This window comes from Hemiscyllium ocellatum, chromosome 47, assembly GCF_020745735.1.
Source record: "Hemiscyllium ocellatum isolate sHemOce1 chromosome 47, sHemOce1.pat.X.cur, whole genome shotgun sequence".
NCBI classification, from domain to species: Eukaryota; Metazoa; Chordata; class Chondrichthyes; order Orectolobiformes; family Hemiscylliidae; genus Hemiscyllium; species Hemiscyllium ocellatum.
In genome coordinates, this window is record NC_083447.1 from 12,698,273 (window position 1) to 12,720,439 (window position 22,167).

The 22,167-nt window shown below is 42.4% G+C and overlaps 1 protein-coding gene across 1 annotated transcript in view; it reads right to left on the reverse strand.

The window, feature by feature from the left end:
• Positions 1-1,055: 1,055 nt before the first annotated feature.
• The window catches only part of LOC132836792 (transforming growth factor beta-3 proprotein-like), a 42,312-nt gene continuing 21,200 nt past the window's right edge, over positions 1,056-22,167 (reverse strand). Inside the window, exons 3-7 of the mRNA XM_060856262.1 lie at positions 13,728-13,842; positions 10,128-10,211; positions 8,235-8,373; positions 6,946-7,102; positions 1,056-3,401 (exon numbers count right to left, since the gene is read on the reverse strand). Coding sequence (XP_060712245.1) covers positions 3,243-3,401; positions 6,946-7,102; positions 8,235-8,373; positions 10,128-10,211; positions 13,728-13,842 — 654 coding nt within the window. The 3' untranslated portion in view covers positions 1,056-3,242. The remainder of the gene's footprint in view (positions 3,402-6,945; positions 7,103-8,234; positions 8,374-10,127; positions 10,212-13,727; positions 13,843-22,167) is intronic.

The following is a 22,167-nucleotide window of genomic DNA, read 5'->3' on the forward strand; positions in this document are numbered from 1 at the left end:
TAGGCAGTGTTAGCAAAGGCTTGGTCAAAGAGGTAGGTTTTAAGAAATGTTGGAAGAAATGTGTTCCAGAATCTAGGATGAAGGTACAGCCTCCATGTTGGAAATCAGAGATGTGCAAGAGGCTTAACTTGGAGCAACATCAAGATTTAGGAAAATTCTACAGCTGCAGGAGGTACAGACATTGGGAGGGCCCCGGCCTTGGAGGGTTATATACTTGGAAAATCACCACATAATGCGACTTTACTCTTACAGTCACTTCTGAGTTCAAACAGCCAACTCTTGACCAAACCAAACGCGTGGGACATGGTGCCAAACAGGAACTAGCAGCTGCATGTTGGAAGGACAAATAAAATGGGGGCAAGGTGGTACTCTCAATATAATTTGGTTGGCAATTCAAAATTCCGTCCTCTTGGTGAGATCTTGGTAACAGTAGCAACTGAGCTAATTCAGTAGCAACACAAAGTAACGTTGGGTTACACACTGTTAAAGTCATCACATTCTCTTACAACACCTACACTTGGTTAGATTGAATGGTGTGGGAATGGGCGGGGATGAGAGTCAAAGTAATTAAATCCTTTACATATCTCCACTAATGGGGATAAACAGAGGCATGTTACTAAAGGATTGCCGGTGGTTAGGGCGAAGTTCTACAACTGCATCATTCAATTATTTAACTCAAGAAGACAAGAAAAAAGAGCAGAAGCCCAGTCAGCCCTTCAAGTTTGCTCTAACATTAAGTCAGATTATTGCAGATCAACTCTACTTTCCTGTGTACAACTTCATAAACTGGGTCTCTTTAGTCAATCAACAATCTGTCTAACTTTGTGCTGAACATATTCAATGACCCAGTCTCTACATGGAGAAGAAGAATTCACCTCATTCCACCTTGAACACTGGACATGACATATGTCATGAGTTCCAATGACTTCAGACCTCAACACACACCAAATATAAAGCCATTTGCCAAATGCTAATCCACCGATGCCTGGAGCTTCCAGGATGTGATTATCAATCTGTTGTCTGCAAATCTGGAGAAAAATCATTGATACATCAGGAAGATTGTGGGGTTTTTTTTTATTATTATTGTCTTGGCACGTTTCACCTTACCAGATATAAAAATATTGAAAACATGGGAAATAGCTGTTTGGCTGACCGTCAGGTTTCATCCAAATGGCTGAGCCTTTTTTGCTTTCTGATTGGCCTTTCTGCCATGAGGATGGATGTGTTGGACCACCAATGGCTGAAGCCTGGGAGCAAGGGCAAGTCATGTGTGAAACCTCCAGGACTAATATTAATCATTGTTGGCAACCCAAAAAGCTATTAGCCAATGAGTTCATTTTCGCTGATCAAATTAATGTTTTTTTCTTCTGGATTATTTATTTGCCTGTCTAAAGTCCCTGATGCTTCTCATATGTCCTCGGGAGGCTCTTGCCCTCTGGTTTCTGACTTTTGACCATACAGCAGCAACTCGAGATCTTCAGATTCTTTAATCCTGTTGCTGCTGCCCCGTGATGGGAGATAAATCCAGAACCTTCCATTTGCAGCTGGTTCTGAGTGACAATGAGAAATTCATAGTACAAAAAATAGTGAAATGGTGATGTAATGGTAACATCACTCGTCCACTAATCCAGAAGCTGAGACCAGTGCTGGGGCATGGGAACAAATTTCCACTAAAACATTAAATTCATTTCATTAAATCTGGAATAGAAAGCTAAAAATCATTGTTTGTTGTAAACACCTGTCAGGCTCACTCAGGTCCTTTAGGGAAGGAAATCTGCCATCCTTACCTAATCTGGGCCCAGATTCAGTTAGGATGATATATACCCTTCCTTAAAGCGCATTAATGAAACCAATGTTTTTTTTAAAACAACAACTGACATAGTTTTACAATCACTGATGCTAAGACTAGCTTCGATTCCAGTTTTATTGATTGAATTTAAATGTCACCACTTGCAGTGGTGGGATTTGAACCGATGTCCCCAAATAGTTAACCTGGGCTGGCTGGTTACTAACCCAGTATCAGTGCCACCATCTCCCCGCAAAGTTCAAACACAGAAACAATCATTTTAAGATGCCCCTACATTTCGTCACATGAAGGACATGAAGTTGCATGGATAAGTGGTGGAGATGGAGGACAACTCGTTGAGGGTGTTGTCCGTGCACCAACTTAATCTTCTCAATGTTCAATTCTATCAGAACATCCAAGAATAAGAATAATGGAGGAAAGTTAATCACGAACAAATTCCATCCTTCAACCCAAGAAATACTGTATAAAAAGGAGAACAGATGCACAATTTCATCAAGCAACAATTAGTTTTAGAAACACATATGCATATTTGGCAGCACGTATTTCTTGAGTCAACATGCCAGATTGAGGCCTTTATCCTGTTTGCAGCCTAAGACCCGGAAATAAATACTCAGAATAGATGGTATTAACCAGGAGTTTGATTTTTAATCTTCCTGAATAGGCCCATCCTCAAGTCCTTGTTGTCTTGATGAAATCCACTTTTGGTATGTTTTGAAATGGTTTCACAGTCCTCTTCAAGTTAATGTTGGAAATATTCGTCATGGTGTAACCATCTTTCCTCCTGTTGTTATTTTTGTTTTTTGAATCTCTTCTCCTGTCAGTCAAAGGCCTAAGGCCCAACCTTGAGGCAACACACTCATCAAAATGCTGCCCAGGGGAGAATTATAAAGTTCATGTAATGACTCTCTGCCTTTTAATCAGCTGCCTAAAGTTTTTGAACCTGTTTGGGAGGCAGCTGAATCATTTTTTTTTAAATGTAAAAGCACAATGAGACACTTCTATTATCGGCCCATGATTCAATGCTGCTTTCAAGGTCAAGAGATCAGGGCCTAGTGTAGAAGGTGGCAATCAATTGAACTACATGGAGCAGATTCTGGGACAAACCAGATTGAAAAGACCCCTAGATTTATAAATTATCAGAATATCGGTCATTTAAAAATATAAAAACACTGAAATGCAGTCTCCAGCTTAGCTGGAGCTGGAATTCTGGAGCCTGGAACGATGTAGACATGAGTCAGATTGTCCAGTGTGGTCTGGCAGGAATTAGTGGACAACATTCTGAATAGAAAAAGACAAACAGAAAGCCTCTATTTTCACACATTAGGCGTGTGTTGAATATGTTCGTGCAGATGTAATCCACCTGGAGGCTTTTGAGTTGGTTCGACTTTGGCTCTAGACTTTGCTGGCACTGGACCCTCTTTGCTCGGCTGGACCTTCAACTGCACTTGCATGACTTCACAACCATGTTGGAGAGTTTCTCCACTTTGGGCTGCCGACCCACATAGTAGAGAATAGGCAGAGGTTCCAGGACGTGGGGCACACAGCAAGGAGATGCGGAGCCTCCAGGGTTGTGCAAGTTGTACAGAGCCAAGACCTGTAAAAGAAGGGGGAGAGAGAGAGAGAGAGAGAGAGAGAGAGAGGTGGGAACCTCATTAATTTTTTATATGCGCAAGCATTGGCAATAACACTGCCAATAACAAGACCAAGTGGCCTCCAACATGCTGCACCTGAATGGCCTTCATTTGTCCTGCAATGACTGTATGTAGGGAAGATGTTTCCAATAGTGGAGAGACTACAAATAGCAGCTATGAATGTCAACAGTAAATTCAATTGGAGAAAATCCATCATGCAAAAAGTGGTGAGAATGTGGTGAAGTAATATGATGTATTTATGGGGACAGTAGAGAGAGAAGGGGCGAAAGGAGGAGATTGGTGGAAAGTATTTGTGGGTATAAACAGCAGAATGGACCAGATTGGCTGAATAGCCTGTTTCTTGTAACTCTATCAAAAATAAATGCAGTTTACCTATCACATAGTTAACAAGCTGTCATGGCTGTAAGAGCATTGTGTGAAATACTCTTGGGCAGTGTCAATCCTGATCTTGGTTCTCAACTTTGTAAACAGTCTTGTATTTAACTCAGTGCTATCCTTGTCCTTGTTTGATAAGGACAGTGTAGAGGGTACTTTACTCTGTATCTATCCCCATGCTGTCTATCTCCTGGGTGTGTTTATGGGGACACTGGAAAGAAAGGTTTAGCTTCAATTTAAAACAACAGGGGATGTTTACTCGGTATTTAACCATGCGCTGTACTTGTCATAGAGTTATACAACACGGAAACAGACCCTTCAATTCAACTCATCTATGCCGACCAAATATTCTAAACTGATCTAGTCCCATTTACCAGCATTTGGCCTCTATCCCTCTAAATCCTTCCTTTCATGTACCCATCTACATGTTGTCATTGCATCCGATTCCACCACCTCCTCTGTCAACTCATTCAATACATGCACCATCCCACTGCGTGAAAAAGTTCCCTTTTAAATCTTTCCCCTCTCACCTTAAACTTACGCCCTCTACTTCTGGACTCCCCTACCCTTATAAAAAGACTTCGGCTATCCCCTATCCATGCCCCTCATGATTTTATAAACTTCCAGATGGTCACCTCTCACCCTCTGACCCGCCAGGGTCAATTCAGCCTCTTCCTCTTGGTCAAACCCTCTAATCCTGGCAACACCCTGTAAATCTTTTTTGAACACTTTCAAGTTTAACATCTTTCCTATCCTTGGCGCATTTGATGGGCCAGTGCAGAGGGAGCTTTACTTTCAGTTTAAGTATCCAACCCCAAACTGTTCCTGTCCTGAGAGTGATGAGACAGTGTACAGAGACCTTTACTCTGTATCCACCCTCGTGTTTTCCCTGTCCTTGAAGTGTTTGATGGCAAAAGTGTACAGGGATCTTCACTCTGTATTTAACCTCTTGCTGTACCTGTTCTGGGAGCTGGGCATAATTTTTAAATTTAGAATTAAGCAGTTAATCAAGAAGCATTTTGTTACACACAGTAATGAGAATCTGGAACCCTGTCCCTCCAAAATCTGGGGACAATTGAAACGTTAAAGACTGATCCCAATAAATGTCTGTCAGATTGGGGAGTATCTAGCAACAGGGGGCCAACAAGATAAAGGGAGTGACAGTGCAAATGAGCAATGGTTTCAGTGAACAGAGTAACATGTTGGAGTGTCTAAGTGGCATTCTTCAGTTTCTGTGCAGCAGGCTATCAAAGCTGGTGCCTGGCAACAGAAAGAAGCTCCTGACCAGCTGGAAAATCCCAGCTCCATCAGAAACAAAAGGCAGTTTGGTTCAAACAGACTGTGCTAGGGAAAGTCAAATACAATAATGATAGTCGAAGAAATTTCTAGGGATTTCATTGTGGGGAAAGCCCCTGTACATCTGCAGTATAAAGTTAATGCACTTGTTCAATTTAGACATATCCAGGCCAAAATGCTGACAGATTCATGTCAAGGTTACAAAGATCAATCTGTCATTATCTTTTTCAAATTTCACTTGAATCATTGCCAACATTTAGCTCTCAGTTTCGACTCCTATCATTCTGTTTCAAAGCCACATAAAAGCTACATGCACGGTAGGTTTATGCACAACTCATGGTCGCAATATTCCTTTCAACACAAAATAAAAATGTCTCTATGTGTTTCTGCCCCAGTGTGTTCATGACTCTCTGTAAGGGTGTGCACGCATGTGTTTTTAACTACGTAGTTCAAGATATTAAAGATAACAGGATAATTTGGGAAAATGCTTTGGATTAAAGTAGCCAAGAATAGCAGAGCAGACTTGATGGGCCAAGTGGACTTATCCTGCTCCTATTTTTGATGTTTCAATGTATTGGTGTAGATGTGTGCCTCTGTGCCAGTGTATATGTGCATCTCTACCAGTGCATCCTTTTATTGTGTACAAGTGGCTCTATGCCAGTGTGTACAGATTTCTGTGTCCATCCATCACAATGAGGGAATATAAACCACCCATCATCATTCTGCATTGAAACAAACCTCTTCTCTCCCTCGAGAAAGCCATTATTAAAAAGAGGGTTTCAAATCCTAATCTTTATCGAAAATAAAGTATTCAGTAGCTTAAGCTTTCTGAGTAGCATAATTTTGAATGCTCAGAATGGAAATTAATCAATAGGGAATTTCCATTCACCACAGGCCGTCCCTTTCAGATGCCTGACTGCTCAGTGTCTAACCCCTAGTCAGCTCGAATCAGCCTTCATTATTTTATCTACAGGTTTCAGGATGAGCCCATCCTTCCTGTTCACAGCAGTGGCTGTTTGCAGAGGCCAACTTATAGCCTTCTGCTGCAGGCTGAAGATGTCATATTGTCAATCAAAAATGCTGGACATCAGTTAAATATTGTACCATTACCCATTTCACTCTTCTCACTATCTGCAAAAGGCATGAGAGTTTGGAACGGGTGCAGAGGAGGCCTCAGGATTAATTCCCAAATTTAAACTTGCCAGCTGGGCCCATAGACTCGGACCTGACACCAGGCGGTTTCATTGAGACTTGTAAGATAATGATGAGAAAACATTGTGTGGGTATGGATAACTTTTTCAACTTAATAGGTTGGAAGGAATCAGTGTCACATTTCGAAGTTGTGGAAGGGCAGAACCATGTGAGTATTTTAAGTGGATGTTCAAAAAATATGAGGAAATAAATGAGGTCCATAAAATCATCTGGATCCAACAGCACAGTTTGCTCTGTGCTGTGACGATGGGGGAGCATGTGGCGGATTGAATGTGATGGCGAGGGAGCGTGTAGAGCACTGTGTGTGATAGTGCAGAAGTCTGCGGGGGGAGCGAGCATGATGTTGAGGGAGTGTGTGGGGGAGTGAGTATGACGGTGGGGGAGTGTTTGTCAAAACAGTGTTAAGGGAATGTGTACCGAAACTGCTGCTATTAATTACACTAAAGGCAGAACAAAACTGATGTAGTGCGCTGTTGTACGTGTGAATTTTGTAGGTTCTCGTAGCCAAGAATAGCAGAGTAGACTGGATGGGCAAAATGGAACATCCTGCTCCTATTTTTGATGTTCCAGTGTATATGTGTTTGAGATTCTGCTGATACTTACAGTGCTGTACTGGGTGTCTGAGCTCCATATGTATGGACAGGGTCCCATGCAGAAGTTTGCATAGTAGCCTTTAGGCTCATGGATCCACTTCCAGTTGAGATCCTTTCGGAAATCAATATACATGCGCCGTACACAGCAGTTCTTCTCCTCAGCAGACCTATGATGGTGCATATTATAGAGGGTTTTTAGCAAAATGCTTCTCTCAGTTCGTCCTCCAGATCAACTGCATGGTCTGAGAATGATAGACTCTTCAATCTTGTCCTCACCCAAAAACCTCACCCCCTGCCTATCTCGGAAACTTCCGCCAACCCAACAATCCACCAAGATTGCTGCACTCTGTCATTGCTGACCCTTTGTGCATCATCAGTTTTCATTGCTCCATCACTGCTTCAGAGAAGGTGATGGTACAGTAGTAGTAATGTTACTGGACTAGTAGCGCAGAACCCTAAGAAATATGGTTCAAATCCTGTCATGACAGATGATGAATTTGAACTCAATAAAATTCTGTATTGAAAAGCAGGTCTAATAGTGACAATGTAGCCACTATTGTTTGTGATAGAAGTCCACCTGGTTCACTAATGCCCTTTAGGGAAGGAAATCTGCTGTCCTTACATGTCTGTCCCAGTTTGGCACTACATGTGACTCTAGACCCTCAGCAATGTGTTTGACTCCTGATTTTCCCCTTAACAATGAACGTTGGACTTCCATGAATTGAATTTAAAAATTCTTTGGTGGCCTGGAGCCTAAACTTGGGATTCTCTCAGACCTCTGCGCCTTTTTTCTTACTCTGTCCAATTCAAAATTCTAGCCACTTATACTAATTTCTCCACATGTAGCACAAGGTTTAATATAATCCAATCATAATGCAGTGAAGTACCTTGGGGAGTTTGTACTCCACCAAAGAAGCTATGTAAATTCAAATTATTGTTGTAGTACTTACCAGTTGGCTCCCCTACAACACAAGTGCCAACTGTGGTTCTCAGGTTGGGGCTGAGATCGCTAATTCTGGGATCCGGAACTTTGTTTAGGAGGAGGAGGGGGCTGTATGATCAACAGCAATTTTCAAGCATGAGACTTTTTAAATGGGGGGTAAGGGTCTCAAGGGATAGAGAAACACATCAGGCAAATCCAGTTCACTCTCAGAACTGAGGGGCTGACTGGCCTCCTCCAACTCCATGACCAGCAGAGTTTAGGGACTGGAGCCGTGGCCTTCTGCCTGGATTGAATTGAATGCACCATCCCCATCAGGAGGTGGCCACTATTGTTCGGACAGTTAAAGGGAGACCTACGCGAAGCAGTAGTCTGTGTCAAGGTCCCGTTTTCTTCTACTGTGAGTGTCAGCCCTGGTCGAAGGGGTGGACATAATCAGGATGTGTGCCATCTTCCGGTTCCGCTTTGCCAGGGCCTGCAAGTCCCCCCTGGGTGACTCTGTCAAACAAAAGAAAGTGATGGAATCCTCCTGAGAGATCACACATCCTGCCCTATCCCTATCCCAATTTCCATTCCCATTCCCCATTTTTTTTTATTAGATTAGATTACTTACAGTGTGGAAACAGGCCCTTCAGCCCAACAAGTCCACACCGACCCGCCGAAGCGCAACCCACCCATACCCCTACCCCTACATGTACCCCTTACCTAACACTATGGGCAATTTAGCATGGCCAATTCACCTGACCCGCACATCTTTGGACTGTGGGAGGAAACCGGAGCACCCGGAGGAAACCCACGCAGACACGGGGAGAACGTGCAAACTCCACACAGTCAGTCACCTGAGTCGGGAATTGAACCCGGGTCTCAGGCGCTGTGAGGCAGCAGTGCTAACCACTGTGCCACCGTGCCTCCCATTCCCATGCTCTTTCTACATCCCTGATTCCATTCCACATGCCCAATTCCAATCCTATCCCCATACCCATTCCCCCTCTCATTTCCATCCCCATTCTTATTCCCCATTTCCATTTGTGTGATTTAACCACTGCTTAGAATCCCCAATGCTCTGCCCCACTCACCCCCAACCCAATAATTAATGCACCAACATCAAGCACATATGGACTTAAATCAAAAATCAATTCTGCATCAAGCCTTAGTTTTAAAAATTAAATATTTTTCAAAAATATTGACAACTTGTATACAATATACTGGAAATGAGCTACAGAAGAGTCAATTCAGAGGTGTTTATATATAAAGTAACAGATAACCAGGAGTGAGTTACAGACTGGAGTCTAATCAAGGATTTGATGGCTTTATATAAATTGTAACAGATACTGGGAGTGTGTTACAGACTTTGATCTAATCGCTCAGTTTAGATTTTTTTATGGAATAACAGATACCCAGGAATGAGTTACAGACAGAAAGGTAATTGAAGGGTTCAGGTTGCTTGTCTCTATGAGGAACAAAGTAACAGTTTATTGAAAAAGTAAAATGATCCACATTCAGAGTTTGGGAGAAGATTTGTAGCTCGGGTGCTCGTTGTTGTGGTTCTGTTCGCCGAGCTGGGAGTCTTTGTTGCAAACGTTTCGTCCCCTTTCTAGGTGACATCCTCAGTGCTTGGGAGCCTCCTGTAAAGCGCTTCTGTCATGTTTCCTTCGGCATTTATAGCGGTTTGTCTCTGCTGCTTCCTGTCAGTTGCTGTCCGCTGCAGTGGCCGGTATATTGGGTCCAGGTCGATGTGTTTGTTGATAGAATCTGTGGATGAGTGCCATGCCTCTAGGAATTCCCTGGCTGTTCTCTGTTTGGCTTGCACTATAATAGTAGTGTTGTCCCAGTCGAATTCACGAAACGGCACGACCAGCTATCTTTAGTAGCCACACACACAGACGACAAACAACGTGAATTCGACTGGGACAACACTACTATTATAGGACAAGCCAAACAGAGAACAGCCAGGGAATTCCTAGAGGCATGGCACTCATCCACTGATTCTATCAACAAACACATCGACCTGGACCCAATATACTGGCCACTGCAGCGGACAGTAACTGACAGGAAGCAGCAGAGACAAGCCACTATAAATGCCGAAGGAAACATGAGAGGAGCGCTTCACAGGAGGCTCCCAAGCACTGAGGATGTCACCTAGAAAGGGGACGAAACGTTTGCAGCAAAAACTCCCAGCTCGGCGAACAGACCCACAACATGATCCACATTATCTGGGACAAAGCTACATTACAGTCGGAGGGTCTTATTACCGTAGAATTTCAGTTGAAGGCTTTTCTTCAGGTTGGAAGACTCACAGGAGCAGTGGACGCTGATCTTCAATCTTTGGTCAGTCTCTGCAAGAAAAGACAGGGTGAGGGAGGAGGCTGTTGTTCGCTGTGTAGAGAAAGTCAAATTCATTGGATAAAAGATTTTATTTTGGGTCACAATGTACACTTAACGAAAATTATTACAGCATAGCCAACAGCGTAAACCAATTGAGGTGTTTTGCAATCAATCCTGTTACAATTCCACACTAGTATTCAGTTCCATGTGTAACTTCACACATACTTAAGCACTCTGCACTCATATTAGGCAAGAACTGGATCACGTTAGTCAGTCATGTTTGTAGCACAGAATTGACCATTTCCAATAAGAGATATTGTATCCGTTGTCCCTTGCCATTACTGAATTCCCTACTGTCAACATCCTGGCGTTCATCAGAAATGTACAGACTTTACTGGTGATCAAAGATATCCAGTACCACAGATGAAGCAACTTTCCGCATTCATTTCTGGTCTCCCTTCTACAGGAAAGGTGCTGTTAGAAAAGATTTACAAGGATGTTACTGGATTGGAGGGTTTGAGCTATAGGTAAAGGCTGACTAGATTGGGACATTTTCCCTGAAGTGTTGGAGATTGAGAGGTGACCTTACAGAGGTTTACAAAGGGACATGGATAGGGTGAATAGCCAAGGTCTTTTTCTCAGGGTAAGGGAGTCCAGAACTAAAGGGCAAAGGTTTAAGGTGAGAGGGGAAAGATTTAAAAGGGACCTGAGGGGCAACTTTCTCACCTGATGATGCATGTATGGAATGAGCTCCCAGGGGAGATGGTGAAGGTGGATACAATTACAACAGTTAGAAGGCGTCTGGATGGATAAATGAATCAGAAGGGTTTAGAGGAATATGGGAGAAAGTGAGGACTGCAGATGCCGGAGATCAGAGCTGAAAATGTGTTGCTGGAAAAGCGCAGGTCAGGCAGCATCCAAGGAGCAGGAGAGTCGACGTTTGGTGCATGAGCCCTTCTTCAGGAATGGTGAAGAATTCAGATTCCTGAAGAAGGGCTCATGCCCCAAACGTCGACTCTCCTGCTCCTTGGATGCTGCCTGACCTGCTGCGCTTTTCCAGCAACACATTTTCAGCTTAGAGGAATATGGGCCAAATGCTGGCAAATGGGACTGGATCAGGTTAGGATATGTGGTTGGCATGGATGAGTATGGACCAAAGGGTCTGTAAACATGCTGTACGACTCTATGAAAAAGACATGGTGCCCTCAATCAAACTCCAGCATTAACCCCAAACCATCAGTGAATAATGAAGAGCACTTGTATTGTATAGTGCTGTTTCTAACCTCAGAAAATGGAGATTGCATATGAATTGTATTCACTTTTGTAATCCAGGAAATGCAGTAGCTAATGTGCACACAGCAAGCTCCCACAAACAGCAGTGAAATCAGATTCAGAAAATCTGTTTTTAATGATTCTAGTTGCTGGGATAAATATTGACCAGGGCATCAGAGGATTCTCCCCGCTTCTTTCTCATTGATAACTGCCCACAGGATCTTTGTGTTGCAGATCTGATTTAAGGGCAAATAAGGTTTCACTTGAACGTTGGAATCTGTGACAGTGCAGCACTCCCTCAGTACTGCACTGCAGTGGGGGCTGTCATTCAACTCTAATCCGATAATTCGCTCCTGTGCGCCTTTCGCATTTGATATGTGGAAATTCTTGAATCTACAAAAGGACAAATGGTTGATTTGTGGGTTCAGAATATTTACATTTAAAGTATTATGAACATTCTTTCATCACACAGTCTGCAGCTGTACTCAGCAGATGGAAACTTTTAGTTCAAATGACAGGGTTTCTATCATTCTATGGGAAGCAGAAATCCTAGGGATTAAAACAAGAATTAGTTAGCATTATTGATTCACACAAACCACAGAACATATGAACTCACAGAGATTCACACACTAAATGTGAGTATGGTACTTGGATTTGGAAGACGCCTGACTCCTAAGCCAATATCCTCATCTGCACTTGGGCGTGAACATAAGACAGAATAAATAAGAGCAAGAAGCCGTGCTGTCCCTCGAGTTCATTCCCCCAATTAATGTGATTGCAGTTAATCTTCTATTTCGATACCATTTTTCTGCACTCTCCCATATCCTTAGCTATTTTTAATATCTAGAAATCTATTGATCTTTGTCTTGAACATATTCAATGATGGAGCCTCCACAGCTCTTTGGGGTGCAGAATTTGAAAGATTCCCAATCCTCAAAATGAAGAAATTCCTCCTCATCTCAATCCTAAATGGCCTATTCCTTTTTTTTTCAGATTGTCCCCTCTGATTCTAGCCACCCAGCCTAGAGGGAAACACTCTTCCTGCATCTATCTTGTAAATCCCTGAAAAATTTTTATTTGAGAATGAGATCATTTCTCATTCATCTCAACTCCAGAGAATACTGGCCCAGTCTATTTAGTCTTCCCTCATCAGACAATACCTTCATCCCATAATGACTTTGGTGAACCTTCATGAAGGTGCTGTGGAATACAAGGATCATTAAGCATGGTGTCATTGTCCCTCAGTGGTATCTCTTTGTAGCCGGTCCCTCACTCCTGGAACCATTCTAGTAAATCCGTTCTGAACATGGTCTAATTCCTTCACATTCTGTCTAAAGTGCAGGGCTCAGAAGTCTTCATCAGATGTTGGAGATCAAACCTGACCCTTTTTTTACATTTTAAAAAAATTGCCCGAAATGTTGATTCCCCTGCACCCTGATGCTGCCTGACCCAGTGTGCTTTCCCAGCAATAAACTCTTGACATTGACTACCACAGAGTAAAGCCAGCTCTACACAATTAAATGCCCAATTTCAGCACAAGCTCTCTCTAGACTGTCTCATCGAACACTTCCACAGCAGAGACAACATTGAAAATAGATTAAAGCTCCCTCTACACTGTTCCCATCAAACATACCTACACAGGTACAGCAGATACAGTTAGATACAGAGTAAACCTCCATACACACTGTCCCAAACACTCCCAGGACCTGGACAGCACAGAGTTATTTATAATACAAAGCTCTCTCTTTTCTGCTCTAATCATTCCCCAATCTCACAGGCACATCCCACACTGAATTTAACGTTACAACGTGCTCTGCTGGTCTTTCTTACTCTAGGGGAGATGTTGGCTTGTTGTCAATTTGTAGCTAAGTACAGGTGATCTATGATAGTGACGCATTGAAACTCTCCAAACCCTTTTCATGTTGGATCCACAAGATTAATAACCTTTTCTGCACTGAAATCTGGTGACCACTCTTTTTAGGGAAAAAAAATCATAACATCAACTAAAAGCGGATTCTTCCTCCTGTAAGTCTGGGGACTGCAAAGCATTTAGGAGCCTCGCCAGTGTAGCAGGTCAACTATGTGCAAAATAGCTACAGGTCCTACATGATAACGGTGACTAACCCTAAAATAATTACTGTATTCGTCACAAGTGTTTCAGCATACGCGGAGGTCATGAAATGCACAATATGAACACAATGCTCCCTCTTTTATTCTCTCTCTGGAAACTGGAGTTCATCTCTGTCTCCTCTTACCTTTATTCAACAGCCACTTTTTCACTGTCTCTGTCACATCAAATGAGATCCACTCTTCTTCCCCCTTGGTTTTCAGCAGGCGGTTGTCTAGATATGTGTTGGTATGTGAATCAACCTGAGTTAAACAGTATGGAAACATCAAGAATAGTCTTGTCTGTAGCTTAAAGGCCATAGAACCCCTTCATCATCCATCCATTAGACAATGGGAGTTGGTGGCACAATGGTAATGTCACAGTCTAGTTCATCAGAGGTACATAGATTCACAATCCGCCAGAAGGGAATTTAATTTAAATTACTTACTAATTATAATTAATACAGATCAGGAATATAAAGTTAAACTCAGTAATAGTGCTATGAAGCCACAGCCGATTGTTATAAAAACTCACCTGATTCATTAATGTCCTCCAGGGAGGGAAATCTGCCATCTTTACCCAGTCTGGCCTACATATGACTCCAGATCCACAGTGATGTGGTTGATTTTTAACTACCCCCTGAAATGGCTGAGCATGCCAATCAATTCAAGCACAATTAGGGATAGGGAATATCTGCTGGTCTTGCCAGTGACATTCACATTCCCATGAACAAATGTTTGAAATTGATTTCTGAACAGATCTGAATAAGATTTGTCATCTACAAGATGCAGTACAGCAACTCACCAAGATTCATCTGACAACACCTTCCAAACCTGCCACTTCTACCCGGATATAACAACAGGGCACCAGATACAGGGGAACATCACCACCACAAGTTCAGTAAATGCTGGTGGCAGTCTTATGATAAATAAAAAAAATAGATTGGGACTCCTTTTCCGTTGTAAAGGAATGATCTGATAGAGTTTCTTAAAATCATGAAGAGGTGGGCATAGAAAACCTGCTTTTACTCATGGGAGAAGGTGCCTGAAGTGAAGGGGCCATGAAAGATAATAATAATTAATAAATTCAGGAAAACAGTCAGTCATTTCGGAAAGTAGTCAGATATGGGTCTCCTTATCATAAGGAGGTGTATAGCAAAACAACATGTATAGGAAGCTTGGTATGTACACACGGGAAAAAAGGAAGAAAAGGTTTTACACATATATAAGAATATGTAATAATTAAAGTGGCTCGAGCATTGAAGCATAAAGTATGGAACTTATGTAGAACAGATGGTCCAAATGAATTTTTGAGCATTAAATCATACTGGTTTGTTTCTATTTAAATAAATAAGACACTGGGTGTTTTCAATACAGGGATGCAAAGAAGATATTTATGGCAAAAACACAGCTATTCAAAGATAAGGGGTCTTCCATTTAAAACAGAGGTGAGGACAATTTTTTCTCTTAATAGGTCTTGAGTCTTTGCAACTCACTTCCTCAAAAGGTGGTGGAAGTAGAGTCCTTGAATGTTTTTAAGACAGAAGTGGAGAGATTCTCATTAAGCAACGGGGTAGATGGGCATCAGGGATAGATAGGAACATGGAGTCACCAAATCAGCTATGACCTTACCAAATGGAAGAGCAACCCTAAGGGGCTGAGTGGCCTACCTCTACTCTTACTTCCTATGTTTGTAATTCAGCAGTTCTGGTTCGCTGTTGGTCACAAGCTCCCACTGATACTGATATAAACGGAGAAACCACTCTGAGTTATCAACCTGGCCCAATCCCAAAGAAAGATGTTGAGTTTCAATTCGCATAAACAACTCAGCAGTTATCAAAATAATCTCACACCCAACTATCGAGATCTATGACTCAAGGTATGCAAACTCTATCCATAAGTCAACATCACTTAGAGAAAGAAAGATCTTGAACTTCTGTAGAGCTGTTCACAATCTCAGAATGTCCAAAGACCTTTGCAGCCAATTAAGTAATTCAGAAATGTTGTCACTGCATTCAATTTGCATGCAGCAAGCTTTACAAGCAATAGCCTGATCACAACTAGGTTATCTTTTTTTATTGATGCTGGTCGAGAGTTAATTATTGGTAAGAACTTCCATAAGTATCTTGCGGTATTTTCTATCTGCTGAGGTGAAAACCTCAGTCTAACATAACAACTGAAAGATAATTCCAAACAGTATGACATGCAGTGGCTCAGTGGGTAGCATTCCTGCTTCTGAGTCTGAACAAATCCCACTTCAGAACTAGAACAAACACATCCAAGTTAATGCTGCACGGCTGCAAGTGTCAGCTTTTGGAAGGGCTCTAAAACCAATGCTCCACCTGTCTTCTTGTGTGGATGCACAAGATCCCATGATACTACTGCAAAGAGGATCAAGGGAGTAATTCCCAGGTGTCCCCTCAATCATCAGATCACTATCACATTGCTGACTGTGGGAGCTGACTGTGTGAGAATTGGCTGCTGTATTTCCAACATTATAATGGGATGGCATGGTGGCTCAGTGGTTAGCACTGTTGCCTCACAGCACCAGGGGCCTGGGTTCGATTCCTGCCTCGGGTGACTGTCTGTGTGGAGTTTGCATGTTCTCCCCATGTCTGCGTGGGTTTCTTCCAGGTGCTCTGGTTTCTTCCCACGTCCAGAAATGTGCAGGTCAGGTGAATTGGTCATGCCAAATCGCCCATGGTGTTAGGTCAGAGGGAAATGGGTCTGGATGGGTTACTCTTCAGAGGGTTGGTGTGGACTTGTTGGGCCAAAGGGCCTCTAATCTAATCTAATGGCAACTATGCTTCCAAGTAGTTGCAAAGTGCTTTGATATGTCTAATGGTCATGTATGTAGCTATACAAATACAATTTTTTCTTTTCAATTATGCTGGAATGTCTAGTTAGATGATATGCTCATGTCTTTGAGGCAAGACCTGACTCATTGACCTGTGACTGAGAGATGACAGTGTTGTCCTCAGTGTCACAGACCGGGATGACAAATTCCTCCATCCATCCCTTCTCTGAAACCCCATCCAACTGTGCCTCAAATGCTCCCACACAGTCACTCCCAATTCCTGCCCTGGAAAGTTATCCTGAAATTCTGTCTGTAAAGGTCTCTGGACTACCCTTCTTTCTTGGGCTAATGGATAACATCTGGGCTGAGACATTCCAACGTAATGCGAAGTGTATGCAACTACTGTCACAGGTTCAGTCTTTCAGGTGAGGCATTAAACCAGAGCCCTATGGACTTCCTGGATAGCAGTAGAACCCATGGAGCTCTTGAAAGAAATATATATTCTGGGCAAATATCCATCAAAGACCATCACCAAGATGAATATACGCTCACAAGCCTTTGCTTTCTAATTTCCTCAACCTTAACTCTTGGTTCTGAGTCTTCCCTGTATTTAGATTCTAAATGCAAAACAGCAGAATGACTGACTCACAAGCCTCTGTGATGTTAATGCTGGTGGGTTACACCATCGCATGACAGACAGAGGGATGTTACAAAGGAAATGCCACAAATATGTGCTGCAGTGCTGAGTGCGCCTCTCCAGGTCATTTACAGTAACAAGACTAAATGTGCACCAGCTTCCTTTGTGGTTGCACAGAATGAGAAATGCCACTTCTATTTTGTTCAACCTCACACTAACAGTATTATGCTTGATGCATTTGGAACTGGTTAAAGGATGATGAAGTTATCAGCAGTTGCAACGCTGGGTGAAGAATTCTTGCAATTGTGGTTGCTTTCGACGGTTTCCCCACCTTATTTTAATAATATTTGCTATCAGTAGATTTAAAAAGATTTCCAATGTCATGGATTCTTTTTACATATGGGGTTTTTAACCCAACAATTCCTGGATGTACTCATTAGGGCCCAGGAGGAGGAAATTTGGCCCACAGAGACCATCTTAAATGGCTTCCTTTGCAGCTGTAATTACTTAATTAAATATATTCTAATACTTGAACATCCGTGGTTTCTAATTTCATCCAGGAAAGGGCATTTAAGAGTGACAGCCAAGTTGAGTAGATGAGTTACGATACATATCAGGCATGATCTAATTGAATGATGGAGTAAGCATCAGAGGCTGAATGGCCACTGACAGTGTTTTATGTTTTCATGGCAACTGCTGGGGTTGCACAATACTGGAAAGTTGTGTAAAGCAGTGTCAAGATTCAAAGATTCATTTCCAGATCCTGGGTGCCCTTTGAATGCTCACAGCAGTCTATATTCCAGTGAATGCAATCTTTCACTCAGCAAACAAAATGCCAAAAAGCAAATGACATAGCTGCCTTTTAAATAGGTTTTACAGATTGCAATGTGGACTACAGGAAACGGGGTTCATGACTGAAACTGCAGCAATCTTTCCTGATTAGGGCTATTTAGTCTTAGAGATCTACAGCATAGAAAAAGGCCCTTCACCCCTTTACATCTGTGCTGGTCAAAAAGAACCACCTAATATTCTATTCCAATTTTCCAACTATAGGTTTATAGCCTTGTATGCTTTGGCATTGCAAGGGCACATTTAAATACTTAAGTGTTAGGAGGGTTTCTACCTGTACCACTGTTACAGGCAGTGAATTTCACATACCCACCACACTTTGGATGAAACCATTTTCCTCCATCCCCTCTAAATCTCCTGCTATAGCCCTGGTCATTGATCCCTCCACCAAGGGAAGAGTTTCTTCCTGTCTACCCTGTCTATGCACCTCATAATTTTATACATCTCAAATCATGCACCTCCTCAATCTCCCCTACTCTAAGAAAAACAGCCCCAATTTATCCAAACTTTCTTCATAACTGAAACACTCCAGCCCAGGGAACATTCTGGTAATTCTCCTCTGCACCCTCTCCAGTGCAATTACATCCTTCATATAATATGGATTCCAGGACTGCACACAATACTCTAGTTGTAGCATGTTCAACATTTTATATACAGTACTTCCAGCATAACCTTCCTGTTCTGAAACTCTATGTCTCAGGTAGTAAAGGCAAGTTTCCCATATGCTTTCTTAATCAATTACTCTAACTAAATACAGTAAATGCAGGACAGCAATACAAATTCTGGGGGTTGGAGCAATTCTAGTCACTTTGACCAGAAAATGATCTCTATTCTGATCAAGAATTGCACTGTGATTCTGTGCAGCAAACTTCCTGCACATCGCTTCTCACCCACTTCTCCTGCTCCTTCATCTACAGGCAATCCCCGTGTGGCGAATTGGTTCCATTTCTAGGTCTGTTCGCAAGTCGAATTTACACAAGTTGGAACACAATACAAGATGGCATAAAATAGCCATTCATGCGTTTGAGGAAATGTTCACATGTGAGATCTTTATAATTAATACTAATATACCCTTGTAAGGGATCAAGTTCATTAGTATGTGCATTCTGTAGTGGGGTGTTCGTAAATCAGGGACTGCTTGTAAATGTTCTCAATTCTGATAACTTCATACCCTCGGCACAAAGTACAGAATGAGCTGCTGTATCGTTCAGCATTTTCTCCTGGATAAAAAATGGATGAAATGGTTTATGATTAAAAATGTGTTTGAAATTTTCTGTTTCATGATTCAAGGCTAATATTTTAGGAATGAAGCTGGGACTAATAATGGGGATGATTTATTCCCGTAATATTTATGTCTGTGCCGAAAGAAATGTGGTGCCGTACTGAAGTCTTTCCAAGCTTCTAAGGACCTGCATCTAGATCTGAGTCAAATACTAAATATCATTGTAATCATCCACATCGAAACATTGCCTACAACGGGAGTAGATTTGGCAACTTTAAGTACATTTAAGTCGTCACTGGACAAGCATATGGAATAGTGTAAATTAGATGGGCTTCAGATTGGTATGACAGGTCAGCGCCACATCGAGGGCTGAAGGGCCTGTACTGCACTGTAATGTTCTATGTTCTATGTACCACTAACCAACATTTTGCACATGGACTGCTGCAGTTCATGAAGGCAGCTCACTGCCATCTTTTCAAGGGTAATAATGCTAGCCCAATCAGTGATACCACAACTGCATATAAATATTTTTTAAATGATCTAGTTGAATGGTGGAACAGGCTCAAGGGGATAAGTGGCCCATTCCTATGTTCCAAGCAGTAGACGGAAAGTTAAGACCATTGACAAAAGCATTGGAAAAGAAATGAGGAGAAATGTTTTGCTGGAGTGGATTGCTGTGATCCAGATTACAGATCTGAGAGAGTGATGTACAAGGACTTTCAACATAACTTTCAAAAGGGAATTGGATAAATGCATGAAAAAAATGGGAAAATAATTTCCAGGCTTTATGAGGGGATTGGTACAAATTGGATAACTTTCTCAAAATGGCTGGCACAGCCACAACAAATGTCTTTTGTGATGCATTAAATCCATGAATGAAAACAGCTTGCGTTGTTCCCAGCTGGGATCCAGCTAACTTTGTACAGGCCAAGTGATTAAACCTGGAATCTCCCTCCTGGATTGACATTTGCAGTTTGTAAGCCCAGTCTGTTCCAAGATGGAATGCTTGCCAACAGCTTCTGTGCAAAGCTTCTCCATATCAACAGAAGCTCGACTGAAGTCAAGGGGGATTGTAGAGGACACACTGATGGTTCTGGGATTGCTGACAGCGCATGGAACACATTCTAACAAGACGTGCTGTGTAGGTTATAAATAGAACTTGGGCGCAGAGCCTCCCCACCTTAGGGCTGGAGATGGCTGAGACTAGGGCTTGTGTCTGCCAGTTATCCTGTATATATTGGAGGCACAGTGGATGAGTGTTTTGTATGGACACACTGGGACTTGGACTCTGAAATTTGCTTCAAACGTTCTTTCATTTGGTGATCTCATTAAGAACTTCCCCCATCCATCCCCTCCAATCCTGAGTAAATATTGCAGCCTGTCACCTCTGCACTATGGGCACCAGATATTTGCAATATTGTGATGTGCACCATCACCACATGCAAGGAATGGCATAGGTCGATTCTGATGGTGGGTCTGCCAATTCTCCTCCTCACTATAACCCTCAAACATCCCACGACATAGTCCTGTAGCTGCAGTTCAGCAGGTAGCATCTGTAATAGGAGCCAGGGTGTCATGGGTTCAAGCCCCGTGCCACTGACCTGAGCACAAAACCTGAGTCATGCATAGTCAGCACTACGCTGTTAGAGGCCTGTCTTTCAGATATGCTACTGAACCAACACAAAGTTGGCCATCTGAAGTGGGCATAAAAAAAATTCCTGTGACGGTATTCTGAGGATGACCAGGGAAGACCTCTCAGGGGTCATGGCTTCATCCAACATCAAAAGCAAAATTGGTGATCTGGTCATTACCACAATGCTGATTGTGGGATCTTGCTGTGACCAAATCACATGTGATGTTCCCTCCATGACAACAGGGAATATGCATCAAAAGTATTTAGTTGAACACAAAGTGCTCTTGAATATCATGAAGGGCTATGATAACGGGCTCCTGTCCTCTCGATTAGGACTACATTCACTTCCTCTGGGGGAGGAAGGGGATTCATAGAAACCTATAAAATTCTAACAGGACTAGACAGGTAAAGGCAGGAAGGATGTTCCCGATGACTGGGGAGTCCAGAACCAGGGTCGTAGTCTGAGGTTATGGAGTAAGCCATTTCAGACTGAAATGAGGAGAAATTCCTTCATCCAGAGAGTGGGGAGCCTGTGGAATTCTCTGCCACAGAAAGTAATTGATGCCAAAACATTGAATATTTTTAAGAATGAGTTAAGTATATTTCTTACGGTTAAAGGGTTCAAAGGGTACTGGGAGAAAGCAGGAACAGGATACTGAGTTGTATGATTAGCCGTAATCATATATAATGGTGGAGCAGGCTCAAAGGGCCACTGGCTCCAATTGCTCCCAATACTATGTTTCTGTGTTTAAATGAACACGTTTCCTCCATGGTGGCTTCTTCAGCATCTGCACTTACCCAGCAGAGAAAAACTGAACTTCCAAATGACCCAATGGGCAAACAATGCATTTGAAGCGGAATCTCAGAGATCAAAAGGCAACAGTCGCTCCTGCTGTCCAAGATACCTGGTACAGAAAAGGTCACAGAGCCTATGGGCCTGTCCCTGATCTTGATAGTGTTTGGTTTCATTCCCTTTGAAACCAAATTTCAATGTAACCACGAACAAGTTGGCCTCATTGCTTGCTTATGAGATTCTAATCATAGGGCCCGTTGCTGGAAACTGAAGCAGCCACAGGTACAAAGTGCATTAACAAATGCCATGAGCATTCAATCCTCTGCCAGCTTTGGGAAGACTGGAAAAAAAACCCATGCCCCATGTAGAAACAGGCCAATCTGTAAGCCCTGATTAAAGGTAAAGCGGCTGATATGGTGTATGTGGATTTCAGTCAGGGGTTTGATAAGGTTCCCCAGACTAGACTATTGCACAAAATATGGAGGCATGGGATTGAGGGTGATTTAACTGTTTGATTCAGATATTAGCCAGCTGAAAGAAGGTGATGGTTGATGGGAAATATTCATCCTGGAGTTCAGTTACTAGTGGGGTACTGCAAGGATCTGTTTTGGGTCCACTGCTGTTGTCATTTATACAAGTGACATGGATGAGAGCATTG